At 42.6% G+C, this 18,537-nt stretch overlaps 1 protein-coding gene and 2 long non-coding RNA genes across 5 annotated transcripts; 2 read left to right on the top strand and 1 right to left on the bottom strand.

Annotated features, from left to right (window-relative positions):
- The first annotated feature begins 284 nt into the window (after window positions 1-284).
- LOC109139240 (uncharacterized) lies at window positions 285-2,064 on the top strand. Its single transcript, XR_002042120.2, has 3 exons — window positions 285-348; window positions 748-934; window positions 1,021-2,064. It is a non-coding gene; the product is annotated as an uncharacterized LOC109139240 (long non-coding RNA).
- Window positions 2,065-4,114: 2,050 nt separating this feature from the next.
- Window positions 4,115-9,832, top strand: LOC104926634 (nuclear autoantigenic sperm protein). 3 transcript variants are annotated; one of them, XM_010740536.3, is made up of 15 exons: window positions 4,115-4,283; window positions 4,606-4,650; window positions 4,739-4,852; window positions 5,037-5,117; window positions 5,561-5,667; window positions 6,628-6,993; window positions 7,208-7,254; window positions 7,333-7,403; window positions 7,527-7,600; window positions 7,771-7,959; window positions 8,071-8,234; window positions 8,306-8,386; window positions 8,471-8,545; window positions 8,955-9,086; window positions 9,632-9,832. In XM_010740536.3, exons 1-15 carry the CDS (start codon window positions 4,255-4,257, stop codon window positions 9,662-9,664), a joined length of 1,608 nt encoding a protein of 535 aa, XP_010738838.1. In that variant the 5' UTR covers window positions 4,115-4,254; the 3' UTR covers window positions 9,665-9,832. The 3 variants fall into 3 exon arrangements, with proteins under 3 accessions (XP_010738838.1, XP_010738840.1, XP_010738839.1); XM_010740538.3 differs by lacking the exon at window positions 6,628-6,993; XM_010740537.3 differs by lacking the exon at window positions 8,955-9,086 and having other exon boundaries at window positions 4,116-4,283.
- Window positions 9,833-10,184: 352 nt separating this feature from the next.
- LOC109139239 (uncharacterized) lies at window positions 10,185-11,748 on the bottom strand. Its single transcript, XR_002042119.2, has 4 exons — window positions 11,375-11,748; window positions 11,040-11,126; window positions 10,766-10,872; window positions 10,185-10,599 (listed from the first exon to the last, which is right to left on the bottom strand). It is a non-coding gene; the product is annotated as an uncharacterized LOC109139239 (long non-coding RNA).
- Window positions 11,749-18,537: the final 6,789 nt, after the last annotated feature.

The raw sequence follows: 18,537 nt of genomic DNA, 5'->3' as shown, positions 1-18,537 counted from the left end.
CTGTGCTTTACATCACTGATTTCGGAATACTGTGTGAGAGCAGCAACAACAGCTTCAGTGTCATGAAGCCAAACAAAACACAATATGACATGACATTATGACCTCCATCCTGTGGTAAATACACTGTCAGCCATGGAGAGACGTTAGAATCAGAAAACAGACAGACAGACAGACAGACAGGCAGACAGACTTACCTGCTGTAGAAAAGTTGGGATATATAATGTTTATTATGTGACGTTTCATAGATGTAGTGTTGGTCAGCTCATATAGGATCGCCCCCCCTGCTGGTTATGTGGCGTAACTGACGGCGCTCGGTCAGAAAGGTGTGTGCTCCGGTTAGTCGGCAGAGTGAGTTCATTAACGTCACGACAAGTGGTCTGTGTGGGTGAAACGTGTGTCTGTGCATATTGTTGATGTGTTGTATTTACGTAGATTGTTTCTGTTGTCCTGATGTGTAGCTTTAGCACTTGACATGTGATCAGTTAGTTGTAGCATTTAGCTCACCTGCCTCTGATCGAGTGTACCTCACGTCACGTGTTCTTTTCTGGTTAGTGTAATGTTCACAGTGAGCGTTACGTAAATGTTAGCATGTGATGTTGTTTATATGTGTGTGTTAATGTGTCAGGTGAAGAGGCTTAAGGCTGTGATAGTGGGAATGAGGATGTAGTCATTTCACTACTCCTTTATTATGTTATGAGAGTAAGAGCTTTATTTTTTATTCATTTGTGTATTGTTCTTTTGATATAGACAACCACGTGACCTCATTGCCTGCAGAAGAGAGTAATAAAACACCTGAACTATCCATCACCTGCCTCTTCATTTGGACGTTCCTCCAATTGTTCTGGCTGGCACCCCGCTGTGATACAGTACATCACCTGCAGTGTCTTCACTACACTTATTTGACTCATGTTGAAGCTTCTCCTCTCCCGTGGAGGTGAAGTTTCCATGTCAGATAATGTTGCTGTGTCTGCCATCTTGTTGGAAACAACTCTTCTAACTCTGCTAACTGTTTGTTTCCAGAGTGTGGAAGCTGACAGCATTAGTAAACAGCACTGGAAGAATGTCAAAGCTGTTACTGTTATTGTTCAAAACTCTGTCAAGAGGATGAGGGGGAACTGTCCGTCTGGTCACGAAAAGAAACAGAACACCTTGAGCGCAAGGACGCTGGAAGTGGGCTTGTTACCGGCCAGCCCTGTCCTTTTAAGACGGTGGCCCGGCACGTGTGTGTGACGTACAGGTGCAAACAGGTAAACCCAGGAGCAGGTACACATCCAGTGTGTTAGATGTACACAGCAGAGTTAGCTCATGTGAACGCCCGAGTGTTTTAGCCCGCAGCAGTGTCCAGTCAGGTTTTGAATCGGCCCGGTGTGTGTTCTGCTTTTTGATAAAAAGAGGAATTAAATGTGCCACTACTTCGTCCTCCTTTCTTCCCACACTTTTACCCGGACTCTCCGACGCCAGTTACCAGCAACGAGCCAAAACATCAAACCAGTTCCCAACTACGGTTCGGAGCGAGAGAAGGTTTAAAAAGGTAACACTATGTTACTTGTTTATAACGCTGTCTAGTGCCTAATCTCAGTACCTTGTGCGTGAAATTAAATATATGAGGTCTTAATTAAAGACATATTCTGAGAAATACTTGCATTTCATGTGTGATTCAATGAAGCACATTCACATTCCTGAGTTGAGCATTACGTTGCCATCAAGTTGGCCTTATGATGTATTTCTAAAACCTCTGTAGGTCTAATACAGGTTGGTTGTGATGACATCTCATTGTAAATTATAGCCTGTATCACATGATTACTAAGCATATAAATAACCAAGTGTAACACCCTATCGAGAACATTATTTATTTATGTATGTTGCCCTTTCGCATTATGACGTCATCGGAACGTTTCTCAGCCCCCCCCCAACTGTGAATTACTTCCAGCGTCCCTGCTTGAGCGGGAACTGTGGAAACAGCAGACAGGGAAACTTCAGTCTGATGTCGGCAAAAAACATTCAAGTTAAGTTGTAGTGTTCAATTCATCTCTTGGTCTGTGACTAACGTCAGATGAACTATAAACATCTGCATATATTCAATTTCTCTGCAAATGTTTTATTTCCCTGTACATATTTCATTTCTGTTCAAAAGTCTAATTTCTCTGAAAATGTTCAATATGTTAGTACAGGTTTTAATTTCAATTTATCTCAGTTTCATTTTTAAGTATGGCTACTGTGTTATAGGTTCATTCTAATGTGTGTTTAATGTATGTTTGCATGCTGCTACTGTATGCTTGAATTTCCCTTGGAATCAATAAAGTATCTATCTATATCTGTATATCTATAGAGAGAGATTTTTTTATATTACATTTGATAAACACCAACAGTGTGTATAAAGTTCAGACTCTGTGTGGATTATAGACTTGATGGCACTCCTCATTGGAACACATCACTTTAAAACTGAACAATGATTAGTTACAGCTCTGGACTATATAAGAAGAAAGCAATGGACTGACACTGACAACTGACTCATTTAACTTCACTAAACTTAACTGCCAGTATACTGGCATACTGCCAGTATTTATAAAGGAAATCCAGGGAGGCCAGTTGAAATTGGTGTGATGCTGATAGTACATTAGTACTGTTATATATCATTCACATGTGCTGAAGTTTATCAGTAGAGGAGCCAGTTTGTTTGATTAGAACTCATTCTGTTCTGTGCATATCTACCTATTCTTCAAGAGGGTATGCCGCTTCCAGCTTCAGCGTTAGGACAGGATATTCACACCAAAAACCACAAAATAAAAGTTGTAGAAACACACAAAAAAAAACCAAAATAAATTTTTTAAAAACTTCCGATGGAGGCAGTTTTGTGGTCAATATTGAATTAGCCTAATAAGGCAACGTCGTGATGTGAATATTAGTAATTCTTTGAATTAAATTTTTCCTGTTCTGTCTACTTTAACACACAACGTCGGTATCTAAGCCAGTTCAACATGTATCATTCAGTAATTCTATAATTCTTTTTTCTATTCTGCCATCAGTTCATAAAAACATAAAGCTTGTTGGTTGAAATGCAGCTTAAGCTTGTGTTTCTCAAAATCATACACACTTCTCATTCATAATTTCTCTTTGAAGACTAATACACTATAACTGTGAGTATTTGATACGACAAGAAGCTGATGTTTCTAGCCTGCATGAAGCCTCTTGTAAACCTGAAGATCTTTAGAATACATACAATGTTTTAAGTATGCAGACAGTGTTGGTGGAAGGCAGAAAGAGTTACCATTTATTTTATTAAAATAATAAACCTGTTATGTACAGCATGAGTCTCAACATTTTATAGCATTTATTTATAAATTGGTAACATGTTGTGCAGTGTTCGACCACATGCCTTCCCCTGGATGGGATGATAGGATGATTCATATGGTCATAATACATTTCAGTACAAATCAAACTAATTCATACAGTCAGTAAAGTCTGTGAATGCTGTTTAAGTGTGAAAACTGACACAGAGAGTTAGAGATGAATCAGATTAGGACATAATCTATGAACTGATTTTTAAAGATGAATATTATTCGTCTGACAGTGAAGCAGACAAACAAACATTTTCAAACAATCTATTTGTATATCACGATCACTGAAATGAATTAATCTGGAATGTTTTCATGGACTCCCAGGCAGAGTGTCTGTGTCAGAGGATGAACAGCAGGGGGAGACACACTCTGCTATGCTGTGTTCACTGTTCCGGTCGATCCAGAGTTTCAGTCTTGCCTGGTTCCCTCTTCAGGGGAGTTGTCAACATGTCAACATTGTTAAGTTACAGGGACCTTGGCAAGCTAAAAGGCTCAGGAGGATTTGATCACAGTGATATGGTGCATGTGGTCCTGTGTTCATGTACCGGGAAGTCTAAAATCCCTATGTGAAAACAACTTACTTCAGCTTTACGGTGCTAATTACTCATATTGAATAAAAAGACAAAGAAACGTATTATTATCACTACACAACGAAATGTTATTTCTTTCCCTTGACGCTGTACAGTTACGTTTCGCATGTTACCATGAATTCATTATATGTTTTTTCCTACGGGCCCTGAACGTCTCATGCTACTTGCTGCGGCTCCTTTAAATACAATCTCCCGCGTTCCCAGTGAAGCGGAAATAGAAAGCCTTCTGTTTTCTATTTAAGCGCGCCAACAAAGGCTGTCACACACATTTATCTGACTTTGTTTCATGTCCACCCACCTCACCTGTTTCCTCTCGTCCTCGAACAATGCCGGAGGAAACGTCCAGCTCTGCGAGGTAAGCGTCATTCTGCCTCCACACGCAGCTAGCTAGCGTGTAGCTAACGCAGGGTAAAGCAGTGGACGTGGACGACCTTGCGTGGTCAGTGCGGGTTGCTCGACATCTACGTCCTGCGTGTCACTTACCAGTGACTGAGAAAGACAGAAGGCAGCAGTTCGGCTGACTGTACTCGAGCTGTGTGCTGGCGCTGCTAACAAACAACACCGACACCTCCTGCTAGGCTAGGTGGCTAACAACTGTGTGTGTGTGTGTGTGTGTGTGTGTGTGTGTGTGTGTGTGTATTAACGTTGGCTGAACTTCACTTGAACTCTTGTTGCAGTGTGGAGGAGCAGCCGTGCTCGTCGTCAGCTGCCGCTGCAGACAGGTGAGGTTCCGCACAGGAAACACTCAATGCACACGTTGACGTTAAACACCGACCTGATGGACTTTTTTTCCTTTCCTGTCCCCTGCAGCACTGCTGACGCGATGGAGGAGGCAAAGAAGCTGATCGGCACAGGGAAGAAGCATCTGGTGATGGGAGATGTAGTCTCTGCAGTCAGTGTCTTCCAGGACGCCTGCAGCATGCTGTGAGTGTCACTGATCAACATGTTAACGTGTCTAAACAGATGGATGACACTGTCAGTCTGAATGTGACAAATGAAAAGTGAAGGTATATTTCCACCTTGTATTTGCGCTTCAGCTCTATGTTGAGCTGAGTTTGTACCATAGCTCATTTCTCAGCCTGACTCTGTGTGTGCTGCAACCTTCCAGGGCTGCAAAGTACGGGGACACTGCTGACGAGTGTGGCGAGGCCTTCTTCCTGTGTGGGAAGTCCCTGCTGGAACTTGCCAGGTTTGTTAAGTTAATTTCTCTGTAAAACTGTAAAAGCTCATCTCCACTGAATTATTTATTTTTATTGAATTATTGTTCATTAATGTTGCGTTTAGTTTTATTTCCCTGTCAACAGTACCTCTACCTGCAGTGTTTTTTTACTGAACACTGTCCCTGCCCTCAATAGTTCAGTATAAAATTCAGCATTAAAATCTGTTTGTTTTTTGTAACTTGTCTTGTCAGACAAATCAAGTGTTCCATTTCTACATTCACATGGTCTACAGTGATGCAATGCTTTAGATGTTGCTGATGCAAAGAATTGTGGGATGGCATTATTCCCTTTTGTCAAAGGGGCTGTCCAGTTATGTAGAAAGCGTTTGTTTTTGTTTTTTTTAAACCCCCCCTTCTTTTAAACAGCAGCTTGTTTCCTGTTCAACTATCCTGACATTCTTCTCGTGTTTTAGGATGGAGAACGGTGTCTTTGGTAATGCCCTGCAGGGAGTCCCAGAAGAATCGGAGGAAGAGGAGCAGCCAAGTAACTCCAATATCGAGAGTGCCGATAGTCTTGATGGTCAGTATAAAGTATCTTTTGTATTATCCTAAACGGTTTTCCTGATCGGGAAGAGTTTGAAATGCATGTAGTCGATAGTGTAGAACCATGATTCTCAAGGGGTCCGGGAGCCATAGGTTGGGGGTTCGTGACAAAGAATTGTAGATAAATTAAAGTTATGGCGTATCATTTTAAAGTGTATAACTATGAATGGGAACCACTGTCAGCCAGTAACATCAGTCACATTAGGTTTAGGACATTAAAAACTCCTGAAATAACTGACGCCCCACATAAATCTGTCACTTTGCTCGAAACCTGAGGACACACTTGCAGCTCCCGCAGCTGATCTAATTAGTGCAAAGGACACACATTTAAGTCAGTCCACTTCAAGAAGTGATGCAAAGGCCAAACTTGCAAAATATGGTGACTGTTACCTCGAGTTTGGTTTTATTGAGAACGATGGAAGGAAAAAAGCATCATGTGTCTTCAGGTACTGGCAAAAAGCATGAAGCCAGCCAAGCCATAACATGTAAATGATTACTATGGCATCAGAAGTACAAATGAGATGGATTATAAGAGGGTGCTTGGAAAGTTTCTTTTTTTTTTTTTTTTTTAAAAGGGGGGGCCCTGGCTCCCAAGTTTGAGAACCCCTGGTCTAGAAAAGCAACGTTGTGCAATAATGCAGTTTGATCTGTGTCCCAAAATTTCAAATGAAACCCATTATCAGCTGACATGAAGGGCAGCAGCATAAGTGAAACCTTTCCATGCGTCACTGGAACAGCTAAGAAGCCAAACAGTTTTACCACCACTATCTGCTAAGATGCAGTAAGATTGTCTCCCCCTTTGTCCTTAACAAAAGCAGCATTAAATGAGATTGTTGTGACTTGAGCTTTATGCTCAGTGTGGAAGGAAAAAACAACTGTGGTATTTAAAATGTGCTATCTGATGTAAAACTGTTTTCCACATACTGCTCGGGTGCAGAGGAAACTAGAGAGGAGCTACGAAAGCAGGTGTATGATGCAATGGCAGAGGAGGGAAGGTCTGGGCCAGGCAAGCTGGAGTCTGAGGATGGAGAGGGCAACACTGAGGTCAAAAAGGAAAATGGTGTGGCAAAGTCCCCGGTCAAACACAAAGAGGTGACTGGATCAGAGGAACCAACTTCCCCTGTGAGGGAGGAGAATCCAGTCCAGAAAGCTGAAGTGAACGGAGTTGAGAAGAGCCCAGTCACTACTGTAAATGGTGTTGAAAGTCCATCAGGGTCTTCTGGAAAAGAAACTGCAGTAAAGGACATGGAGGCAAAGCCAGAGGAGGAATACGAGGCAGAGCAGGATGGAGAGCAACCCGAGGGCAGTAGACTTTGGATACAGAGCACAATTTGTTGGGTGGAGCACAAACTTGGTATTTGTTGGTGTAAAAACAGGCCACTAACAGGTGTTTATATGGTGGTGTAACAGTTGACTGCACTTCAGGGGAAACTTGTTTATTTAGTTGGCATCAGTTTCCACTTGGATCACACTGTAGAAGATCTAGCCATGTAACTACCATCCTGTTACTTCAACAGACGACGACGACGACTGTGAGGATGGAGAGACAAATGGACAAGAGAAGGTGAATGCCCATATGCAGTTCTCTCTGACATAATTCTGAGTATGGTGACTTCTGACTCACACCACCATCACCTTTCAGGAAGAAGATGAAGTTGAGAATTTGCAGTTGGCGTGGGAGATGCTGGAGGTCGCTAAAGTCATCTACAAAAGGTAAGTCAGCGCTGCCGGATGAAGCCGATGGTAAAGGAATTCCAGGAAGTTCAAGTCTGCTCACCTCAAATGTATCCAGATGTCATGTTGATGGCTCTGTATGCAACTTCTTGGTCTCCATAGAAGGCAAGGCAAAGAGGACCAGCTGATGGCAGCCCAGACATATCTGAAACTTGGAGAAGTCAGCGCTGAGTCAGGTCTGATTCCACAGCAGAACAGTGCAGTAAACAGACACTTGTGTTTTGAATTCAGTCCTTATTGATTGAACGTGTTGTTCACTGCTGGTAGCAGCAGACACCATTATTTCTGTTAAACTGCTACAGCTTCTCATTGAGCTCTGCTAGATGTACATGTGTTCCCTCTGCAGGTAACTATCCCCAGGCACTAGAGGACTTCCAGGAGTGTCTGTCCCTGCAGCTGAAGCACTTGCTTCCACACAGTCGTCTGCTGGCTGAGACCCACTATCATGTTGCCACCACCCTTTGCTACATGGCTCAGTACAGCCAGGCCATCCAGCACTACAACAGCTCCATACAAGTCATTGAAACCCGACTGGGTAAGTTCTTCCTCAGGACAGAATTTCAGAACTGTTTAGCTGGGCATGAAGTTGAACATGTGTGCACTAATCTTGGTTACTGTTGTGTTGGCAAACGTTGTTTGTGCACAGCTATGCTCCAGGAGGTGATGGCTGCAGCAGATGGGGCAGCAGAAGAGAAGAATGAGATGGAGGAGCTGAAGCAGCTTCTGCCTGACATCAGAGGAAAGGTTGAAGATGCCAAGGAAAGCCAGAGAACAGCCATCGCTGCCTCCCAGGCCATCCAGCAGACACTAGTGAGTACACTGAAATGCATCTTTGTATTTCCAGAGCAGCATCTTCAGCTCCCAAATAACTCCTGTTACAGAGAGGAGCCTCCACCTCATCAGCGTTCCTGTGTGAAAATGGGGGCCCTTCATCCTCTTCAGCATTTGCTGCTAGCAGCCAGGTAAGCTCATGGTACTGTAGTGCACTCTGGTGCCCTGATTAATGAATAAAATGCCATGTAAGGAAAGATCCAAACTTCTTTCAGATCCCGGTTAAATCACCGGACAGCGCCTCGTCTTCCAAAGCAGCTACAGACATCTCTCACCTCGTCAGGAAAAAGGTGAGGCAGCTGATCTCTCCCGCCTTCAATCATTTAATCATCTGGAGCTTTAATCTGTGTGAAACTGGCCGTGTACCACTTGATGCTGCAAGGTCTGTGTGCCTACCTGCTTTGGTTGTTGGGATGTTGCGCTCTCTGCAAAGTCAGTTGTGTGCTGCTGTTTGCTCTCAACGTGACTTCATTGGTTCTCCTATTGTAGTAATGGCATGTGTAGGTGGTTGTGGTACTTAATGCTGTGAATTGCTGTTGGTCGATTGTGTGCATGACTCAATTACCTGGTCTAACGTGACCGTTCTTTGGCGTCTGCTCAGTTTGTTTTTGTTTGCATTGAATCCAGTTGTGTACAGAAGCCTTCAGAGTCTCCTCCCCCCTCCCCTCCCCCCTTTGTCCTGGTTTTGTTTCTACACAGAGGAAACCAGAGGAGGAGAGCCCAGTAAAGGACACTGATGCTAAACAAGTGAAACAGGAAGCCACAGTTAATGGCAGCGGTGACTCTAGTGCCAGCAACGGCAATGGAGTCCAGGAGGGCAAATCACAGGAGGCGAGTGATGGGCTTATGTCCTGTGCACAGGACGGCGCTCTAAAGATCGTGCTGTGACGATGCAACGCTGCTTAGCTGGACAGAATACATGCATGTTATAGTGAAGATGTGTTCAGGCTGTTTCAGTAGCTCAGTCATCTATGAAGGCTGACACGTTGCAGTCTGCATGTATGGAAGAGGCTCTTACAGCCTTATCAAAAGTATCTAAATGTCTACAAATTGTGAGGACTCAAATGACACACAGCTGATGTGTCTTTGGCAGACATGAAAGATGACCAGACTCTACAGCTTCTTTCAGAATCCCTCAAACACTGCCGTTCATTCAGAGCATGCATCAGCTCTGACTGTGGCTGCACTTCAAAAGTCTGCATTGCTTGAAAAGTGACATCTCTCCAAATATTGTCTTTCTGCAGTTCTATTTGTAGATCAAACTTCAGTAGAGTTAACAGCCATTCAAGATAAAGCAGCAATCTGAACAGTGAGACATGAAGATGAAGGATTTGAGCCTTTCCTGCTGTGACAATAATGTTCTCTTGTCCCCACAGCCTGCCAGCCAGTCCTCCTCTGTCCAGTCTTAGGCTTGACTGCTTTCGTCTCGTTCCTGTTCTACAAAACCAGCACAGCATGCCTGTTCAGCCCTCAGCTGTCACTTGTTCAACACTTGTTCATGTAAATAAATCCATTTTCATAGGTTTGTTCAGTTTTGTATACTTGTAGTAAAAAGAATAAAAACTCTGCAGATGTAAGTTTGTATCACTGAATTATTTCTCACTGAGCACAAATGCTTGATACTGACTGCAGTTCATGTGGCACTGGGACAGGATTGCACTGGGACAGGATTGTTTCTACAGATTCCTTCAGCTTTTTTAAATTTTTTTTGTGTTTTTTTTTTTTTTTTTAAATCCCAATATCAAGACATGTCACCATGAGCTGTAACTCCAGAGTAGTATCTAAAGTTTGACGCTAATAAAAATGCTGCCTGGCTGCACAAACAAGCAATTATACATTTTGAATGTGAACAGGTGAGTTGTATAAAGTCACCCTCAGTACAGTTGTCATGAATGGGGAAATTAGCTACAGAGACCAAAATGTTTTTTGTACCAGGCTGTAAACATGTTTATTTCTGCTGTGAAGTTGGACATTTGAACATGGGGACTTACGGAGATTGAAATTTTCTGTGGCCGCTCGAAGAATTAGTTTTGGCACTTCGGCATTGGCTTCATTTTCCAGGCATGACGGTTGCTGCTACTCAATCTAAGAGCATTTCTTGCATAACCAAACTTCTGTAGCTCGTGCACGATTCAACTTCAGCATAAGGAACGTAAAGGCTCTCATTGTCATTTATACTTCACACAGTAATCGGATGTTTTCAGCTCTGCCTGGCCTCTGTGGTATGAGGGTCCTGGTGATCAGTCCAGGGCAAAAGGGAGGACAGTTGATCCCCTCCAGTGTGCTGTGGCACTGAAAGGGACAGAGCGGCTCTTCCGTGGACAGTCACAGGATGTGAGGACACCTACAGAGAGACAACAGCTTCAGGTTTTTCAATGTTCTATAGAGAAAATTCACTCTGGGTTTATCTTCTGACTCATCACAGTACTATGGACTAAGGTTAGAGCCTTGTGTTTAACATCCACTACAGTGATTAGTCACAAATGATATTTATCTGGCCGTCATCCTACCACAGCTAGATATAGTGAGTGGTGTTGGTGGGGTCAGGCTTTGCCAGAGTCTGCACATCTCCATCTCGTCCATTGACCAAACGTAAACACAGCTCCATGTTGCCCACCTTAAGTTATAGAAAAACAAACTCTTATGTAAATCACTCTGTGCATAACATGTATCAGCCTGAAACCGAATATCTGATGGGACTCTTGATTGGATAATGGGCAATACTGTTTATGTATCATCTGCTGCCTGCAGGTCTTTGCTCAGTAACTCTTGGCGTGTGTATACCTGGGGTACTGAGTTGAGCTGAGCCAGGTTTAAAGAGGGTCTAATAGGCAGACTGCGCACTGGCGCCCTCCAGTGGCCACTGCAGAGCTGTTGGTGGAGAGAAAATACTAGAATGTTAGGACACATTCAATTAGGCAGAGGGTTTGGAAAATAGCAGATAGGTAATGAAAGTGGAATAATTAAATCCTCAGCCTTTATACACTGCTGTTTTTTGATTAATAAACATTAACATGTGTTAATGACTGCACTGAGGCCTGACTCACTGTCATCTCCCTGTACTGTATAACTCCACAGATTCCCAGAGTTGGTTTATAATTCACTTCATACTTCTGTACCTGGTTGTATTGGTCAAAAAGTTCCATTCGTGTCCAGCCGCAGGACAGCAGTTTGAAGACTTCCCGGTGGTGAACATCCGGATCTCTCGCCGCCTGCACCTCCAGCACTAAAGAGAGGGAGGGTGACGGATGGACCCTACAGATGGAAATGTTTTTGGTTTACTGAATCATCTTTTTAGCCTGGCCTTTGTTTCAGGAGCCTCGTCCTCTCTGATTTCATTAAATTCCATGGCACGGTGGTGCAGTGGTTAGCACCGTCACCTCACAAGAAGGTTTCTGGTTTAAACCTCTCGGTTTTCTGTGTGGACTTTGTATGTTCACTCCATCAAAGCTGACAAATAAAGTTTGACTTCCATGTATTTTTAGATTTCTTTATCTGGTGATAAAGAGGGCAGACTGATCAGTCCACAGTGGATTTAGTCAAACCTACTCTGTTCCAATTATTTCCCAATATTTGCTCTGTTCAATAATAAACACAGTTCTTCTCCTACCCGGGTAAAGACTGCTTGACTAACAGGAGGGCATGGTTTGTCGGGGTGAGGCTGTGGGTGTAAGGCTGGGACACTCCGGGCAGGCAATGAACAGGGGGCAGCAGAGTCGGTGCTCCCACCTCCTGACCCTCTGAGTAGAGAGCTGCCACCAGGCGCAGTGCCCTCTGAGAGACATCAGTTCCCAGCACCAAGTCGTAGAAAACCACAAAACCAGCCCTGAAACACCACAGAGTGATTTTTACTATGTTTCATCTGAAGAGAGGCGAAGAAGTAGATGATTCAGTGTGATCTGCAATCATTTATTATTAGTTTGTCAGTATGGGCTATTTGAAAAGATTGATATATATTTGTATTAAACTGACGCAGGATCGTAGGGGGCCGGACCCAGAGAGTCCAACATGCTTCTTCCCACTGGAGAGGCGACGGCTCTGGTGTGGAACTGAGAGACACATGGAGGTATCTAAATCAATCTCACAGTCGACTATTAGGACTCATCAAAGGACACGATTAGAGGCAGATTTTATGATGTCTGGAGCTAAAGAACGTCAAAACCCAGAACTGAATTGGTTTTTCTTCATGTAAATATCTCTGACTACAAGTGTAAATGATGTACCAGTGAAAGAGGTGCATGAATGTGAGTCTTGGGTTGGAGTGGGAGTAGATGAGGAGGTGGTGGAGGAGGCTGTCTCCTGGGCTTTCTCTCCATCTCTGCCTGTAAACTGGAAATCTGCAGGAGGTTCTCCCTCTGAATCAGATCCAGTTCAGTCTTCAGTGCTGCTGAGAGAGGACACACAAACACAACATGTCCTCTGTGAAGACAGCTGCGCCAAACATGTGTGACCAATGCTTATCTATATATATGGTTGGTGTCATTAACAATGTTGACAATGACTTTATTACCTGAGGTGATGGATTTTTCTTTTCAGCATGGCATGGATAAAAATACACAATGTACAGTGTCAGCAGCAAAAATAAAATTTCCAAAACTGCATGTATGGCAATGCAAGGTGCATGGATTAGAAATGAAGAGGCAGAACTCAGAATTCTGTAGCACCAAACTGTTTTCACTGATGGCTGTGCAAGACTGATTCAGGTCTTGCTTCTTGAATGTTCCTGTAGACCTAAAACATCAGGGCTTTGTTTGAATTACTAGAATTCTCCAAACCTTTATAGTTATGGTGACGTCCCCTGTCCTGTTGGATCCTGAGGATCTCCTCCTCCAGTCTCTGGTTCTCCTGCTCCACAGCCAGCAGCTCCCAGCTCGAACCTCGCTGAGGACGCTTCGACTCTGGACATGAGGACAACATAGACGTGGCTCATGGCCAAAAGGCAAATGACGCCATAAGTCTGAAGTGTGTGCCAAGAATTAAAATCATCCACAATACTGCACAATACATATAGTATCTAATAACCATGGATGACGTATTTGAAATCAGTTTTTCAAGTGGAAGAATCCAGCTGAGTAAACTGAATAAAGCTGTGTTGACAGTTGTACAGTGACAAGCGCCACATAATTTCTGTTCATCATCACTCTGAGTCTTACTCTTGACAGCTGTTGCTGATTGGTTCTTTTCCAGACTTTGGGCTTCAACCTGCAGGTCAATCATCCGTGCCACGATGGCTGGATCTGATCCACCTGACTGCATGTATGCCTGTCGCAGGGCTCTGCAACAAAGACACGTCATTTACCCTCCATATAACCAGGCAGCTCAGGCCTTGGATTTTTTAGCAGCAAACAGACGAATGGGAAAACATCCTATTCCTTCCAATATGATGTTAAAATAAATGAGCCTTGAAGGATGTAGGTACATACTTTATCTGAGCAGAGAGAGGGCCATCTACACAAGGAATTAACCCTAAGCTGTCATGATGCATCTTGTTATTCCTGCGTGGATCTGGCTGATCAGCAGGTACAGAAAGCTCACGCACACTAAAAAGAAAAAGAAAACACAGTAGATCATTTAAATGAGATCATATTGTGGCAAAGTTTCCCATCCACAATCCACCCTATTATAGGAAATTCAATTTATTCTCCTGCAAATGTTACAAAGGCGAAAGGCGAAATACATAACTGACGCTCTGAGTCATCCAGCAGCTAGAAAGAAAAACATATTTCAGCAAATATTCATCTTGGAGGCAGAGCAGCACAGATTCTATATATCTGTGTCGACATAATTTACTTAAACAAAAATACATAGTAAATGGTTGTGTGTGTGTGTCTGCTCTGGCTGCACAGTTAGTGGTTACAGACTGAAGTGTTGCAGGTCTGAACTCCCAGAACTCACACACTGTGTCCTTTCACTATGTATCTCATTCACCCATTCACACACATTCATACACTGATTTGACTGGGCAAATTTGCCATCAGTTTTTGGAAACTAACCACTCATACACATTCACACATTCACACACTGATAGTGCAGGAGCAATTTGGGGTTCAGTATCTTACTCAAGGACACTTGATACACATGACACGCAGACTGGAGGAGCCGGGGACCAAACCTCCGATCATCAGTAGTGTATGACCCTCTCTTGATGGGAGCCACATCCTCCCATCATTAAAGGTTAAGCTAACCCACTAACACTATGAGGCCATAACGTAGTTAAAATGCTGCTTACACACCACTGCATCATTGATAATGAGAGTCAGTAATACAGCCTGGTGTATAAAACACTAATAGTAGAACACATACTTGTAATATTCATATTTACTGTAATACATGGAGATGTTCAGCAAGATGTTGCAGCGTCTCCTCGTTTCTGTCCTCCTGCTCTCTGAGCTCCATCAGCAGACCCTCCAGGTGAGTTGCGCTGTTCTGCTCAGACAGGACACTTACCTGATGTGCCAGCTCTGATACACAGACACACACACACAGTGTTGAGTTTTTGGCATGAACATTTAGCGTACAGTATATTTAAGAGGATTTTTGCACAAAGCTTTAAGAGGATGATATTTGGATTAGAAGTTCACAGTCAATTTACTGCGTTTGTTCCTCACCGTCTCTCTGCTGCTCCAGCTGCTGGTTGTGAGCATGTATCAGGGTCAGTTGGCGCTCATGGAGCGTCGCCATTTCCCTCATCTCCTTCAGTCTCTCACTGTGACCCAGCTGACGCCCACTCACCTAAAGACCATGTTTTTAAATGCATAGATTCATGAGCTGCAATGGCTCTTAAACATCCTGGAGCAAAACAATTCATTTCTTTTGTGACCTTGAGAGCCAGCATCATAAACATGTACTGTCATCTTCACCTGTGACTCATTCTGACAGCACTGTCTCATGACTTAATGCATTATTTAAGAGATTTTACAATAGAGAAGAAATGTGCACATTTATAGCACCTTGTCATGATTAGTGTGATCACTGGGTACAAAGTATAAGAATGAAAAAGACTGACAGAAGAAACATGAAGCCCACCTCAGAATCTTTGCTCCTTTTTGACCGGTTTGACAGATTTCCTTCAATGGACATCCTCAACCTGTGAAACTGAAAGTCAGAAGAGAGAAACTGTTTTATATTCAACATATTGAATATATTTACACTTACAAATGTATACAAATGTATCCTTGACAAGAATATGCTTAAAATACTTGCATGTGTGTATTTGTATATCTGTATAATATAGCACCCTACTTCACTGTAGACTCCCGTGTGACTTGACTGACAAAACGATATCCAAACATGCATTTTTAATCAAAGACTGTGACGTGCCTGAGGTGCTTGGTAGAATGACAATACATAATATAGTCAAAATGCTGCCATCCCAGTTGGAGTCGTTTGATATATCTTCTGAATCCTAATATCTGATGATGACTACTTGTTTTGACTTTTAGTTTGGAGCACTGTAGTTCAGGATAAATGGAGTCTGGTCGGTTCAGTTTCACCTCATCTGTGAGATCTTGCAGAGCAGCATTCTCTGTTGGGCTGCTTGCCGGTATGTCCTCTGCTCTTGCTGACTTTGGTTTGGCATCAACACTCCTCCACCGGGTCGTGTTCCTGCGCTGATCTCTCAGCTGTACACACAAAGACACTTGCAGAATGCATTACTCACAACAAGTACTGTACTTGAGTACAAACTTGAGGTACTGTGTTTTTACTCCACCTCATGTGTCTGACCTAACTGCCTTGTACTCCACCTGTCTGAACCATCACTATGATTACAGGCAAGGTGGACCACATTTTGTACCTCTTCTAAAGCAACAGAGTACAAGTAGTTACTGTTAATTAAATTCTGTCAATAAACTTGAGGAAAAAAAAGGCATCTACAAAATAGATGTCATCTTACATTCACCGCTTCAGATGGAAAGTCTTCATTTCAAAGTTTCAGCTAAATAAACTCTTTAAAACTCTCATGGGTTGGGGCGGTCGGCAGTGTAGTGGGTTAAGCGGCCGCCCTGTGTGTGGAGGCTATAGTCCTCGCTGCAGCTGGCCCTGGTTCGAATCCCGCATCGGACGGCTAATTTACTGCGTGTCACTTCCCCTCTCTCTGCTTCCTGTCTATCTTCAGCTCTACTATCAATAAAGGCATAAAAGGCCAAAAAAATATTCCTTAAAAAAAACTCTTGTGGGTTAGCTGCGAAATGGTTTGAACATCTACACCAGCAAAATGCAACATAGAAACTAAGGCTGCAGGAATATGACTCAAAAACATCCAGTATAATAATAACAGCAACATTTATTTTTTATGCTTTAAGTTTATGTTGATAATACTTAAATATTTTTTATTCTTTTACTCAGAGTGGTGTTGTTTCATGTTGTGGTACTGCTACTTCTTCCACCACTGCTGTTTGTTAATCCCAATGACAGAAATATCTCTAAAATCCGCTCTATTCTGTTTGAACATCCACTCACAGACTTCACTTCTACATCAGCCAGTGGTTCATATGTGAACATGATTAAACTCACTCTTGTATCATATGAGTTGCAGAATTCTCAACTGACTTCATGTTATAAAGCTTCGAACAAATTTTGTAAGGTTTTGTGTGCGTCCTCCACAAGATCTTTGTAAATTGCATACATTTCTACTCTACTTTCCGAGGGGTTGCTAATCTAATTTACCTGCTCACACTTTTGCTCTCCTTTACTAGATCAGTATGACTTACTAACCTGACCAAGGTCGGGGGTTCTTGTCTGTTTAGGGTCCAACAATCCATGTTTGTCTCTCCTGAGAAGTTCAAAGCCGGGTCTTTGCACCCGAAGATATTGTGCCTCACTCCCAATGCAGAACAGTGATTTGTGTTTCTCTAACAGCCCGGTGGAGCGGAACACCATGTTACAGTCTCCACAGATCAGTTCTCTCTCCATCTGATTTGTAATAGGTAGAACACCAAAAAACACAAACTCCCCTCTTATAATTCTAAATGAAATGAAGGGTCAGCTTATTTAAAGGTTGTAAAACACGTTTGCTTTCTTCCTTAATGACTGAGTTACAGGCTTCTTTGTTTGTTGGTAACTATGCCAGAGACTCTGTTGTAAGGGCGTGGTGAGTTCTTGTAAACTTACCTCCTCATACCTCATACCTCCTCCTACCTACTCATGTTTTCATTTTATGAATGAGTCCAAAGTGCTCTTATTGAAAGAGATTTTCCACCAAAATGAAGCCACAGCTTTCAGAATGAAACTGGCCTCAAAGAGCTCTCCCAACCACACTAAGCTAACACTGCCTTTCTGTTTCTATCCATGTGGATATTTATTGCATACCTTTTTTTATTATTATTTCAGACTGCCTGATGTGTTCTTGCCCTCAAGTGAGCTCCCTGAGAAGTTGACTGCAGCTGTACAGTGGAAGTCTGGCTCCAAAGCATCAACAGTAAAAGTGAGTATCACTCAATGAGAAAAAACAACAAAACCCGCATGATAAAACTCACTAGGTAACAGTCATCAGACAATGTTCCGATCTAATCTTGACTATGTTCAAATGTTCAGACGACACCCTTCTTTTTCTTTTTTTTTTCTTCCAATATTTGTCTTCCACATCATGCAGTTAACAGGACAGTGGGCTGTATAGTTTCTTTGTACTGGGCTCTATGCGGACAGTCCCTCAGTTGAGAGGATTTTCTTACATTTAACAGGAACAATCAGAGTGAAATGCAGTTCCTGGAAGTAAAAATAATTGTTACTATGGAAGTAATGATATTAAGTAAGAACAGGTTAAGAGGTATATAAGAATACATGGTTTAAATTCTAACTGCACATATTCATACAGCTTTGGTGAACAGATAATCTCTTTTAGGTTGAACACACACTTAATACACACTCTTGATTCATTGTATTTTCATTAATGGAGAGTTTAAATGAAGAGGAACAACTTTCTTATGTCTTCAGTTATCTCCTTCTCTCTCGTCAATGTAAATGTCGCCCTCTGCTGACGGCTGTGTGTACAATCAGTTTGACTGTTAAACAGTGGTTGTGGAAACTTGAGCACTGCAGTAACAACAGATTTTTGTCTCCAGGTGTTTTGTTCCATAGCTCCCCTAAGAGCTTATAGATCTGTCCGATATGATTGTGGGTAAGATTTGTTTTTATAAAGTCTTATATGACTTATATATGGGGCAGCAGAGAGGTGAACTTTGATGCAGGACTGGTTTGAGAAGTTTCTCTGGACACTGTGACACTCACATTATCTATCTCTCATTACCCCTACTATTGGTTACTGATTACTCCACTATTAAGC

Source organism: Larimichthys crocea, chromosome XVII (assembly GCF_000972845.2).
Source record: "Larimichthys crocea isolate SSNF chromosome XVII, L_crocea_2.0, whole genome shotgun sequence".
Lineage (NCBI taxonomy): Eukaryota > Metazoa > Chordata > Actinopteri > Sciaenidae > Larimichthys > Larimichthys crocea.
Note: the sequence above shows the minus strand (reverse complement) of the source record. Positions and strands in the feature narration are given on the sequence as shown.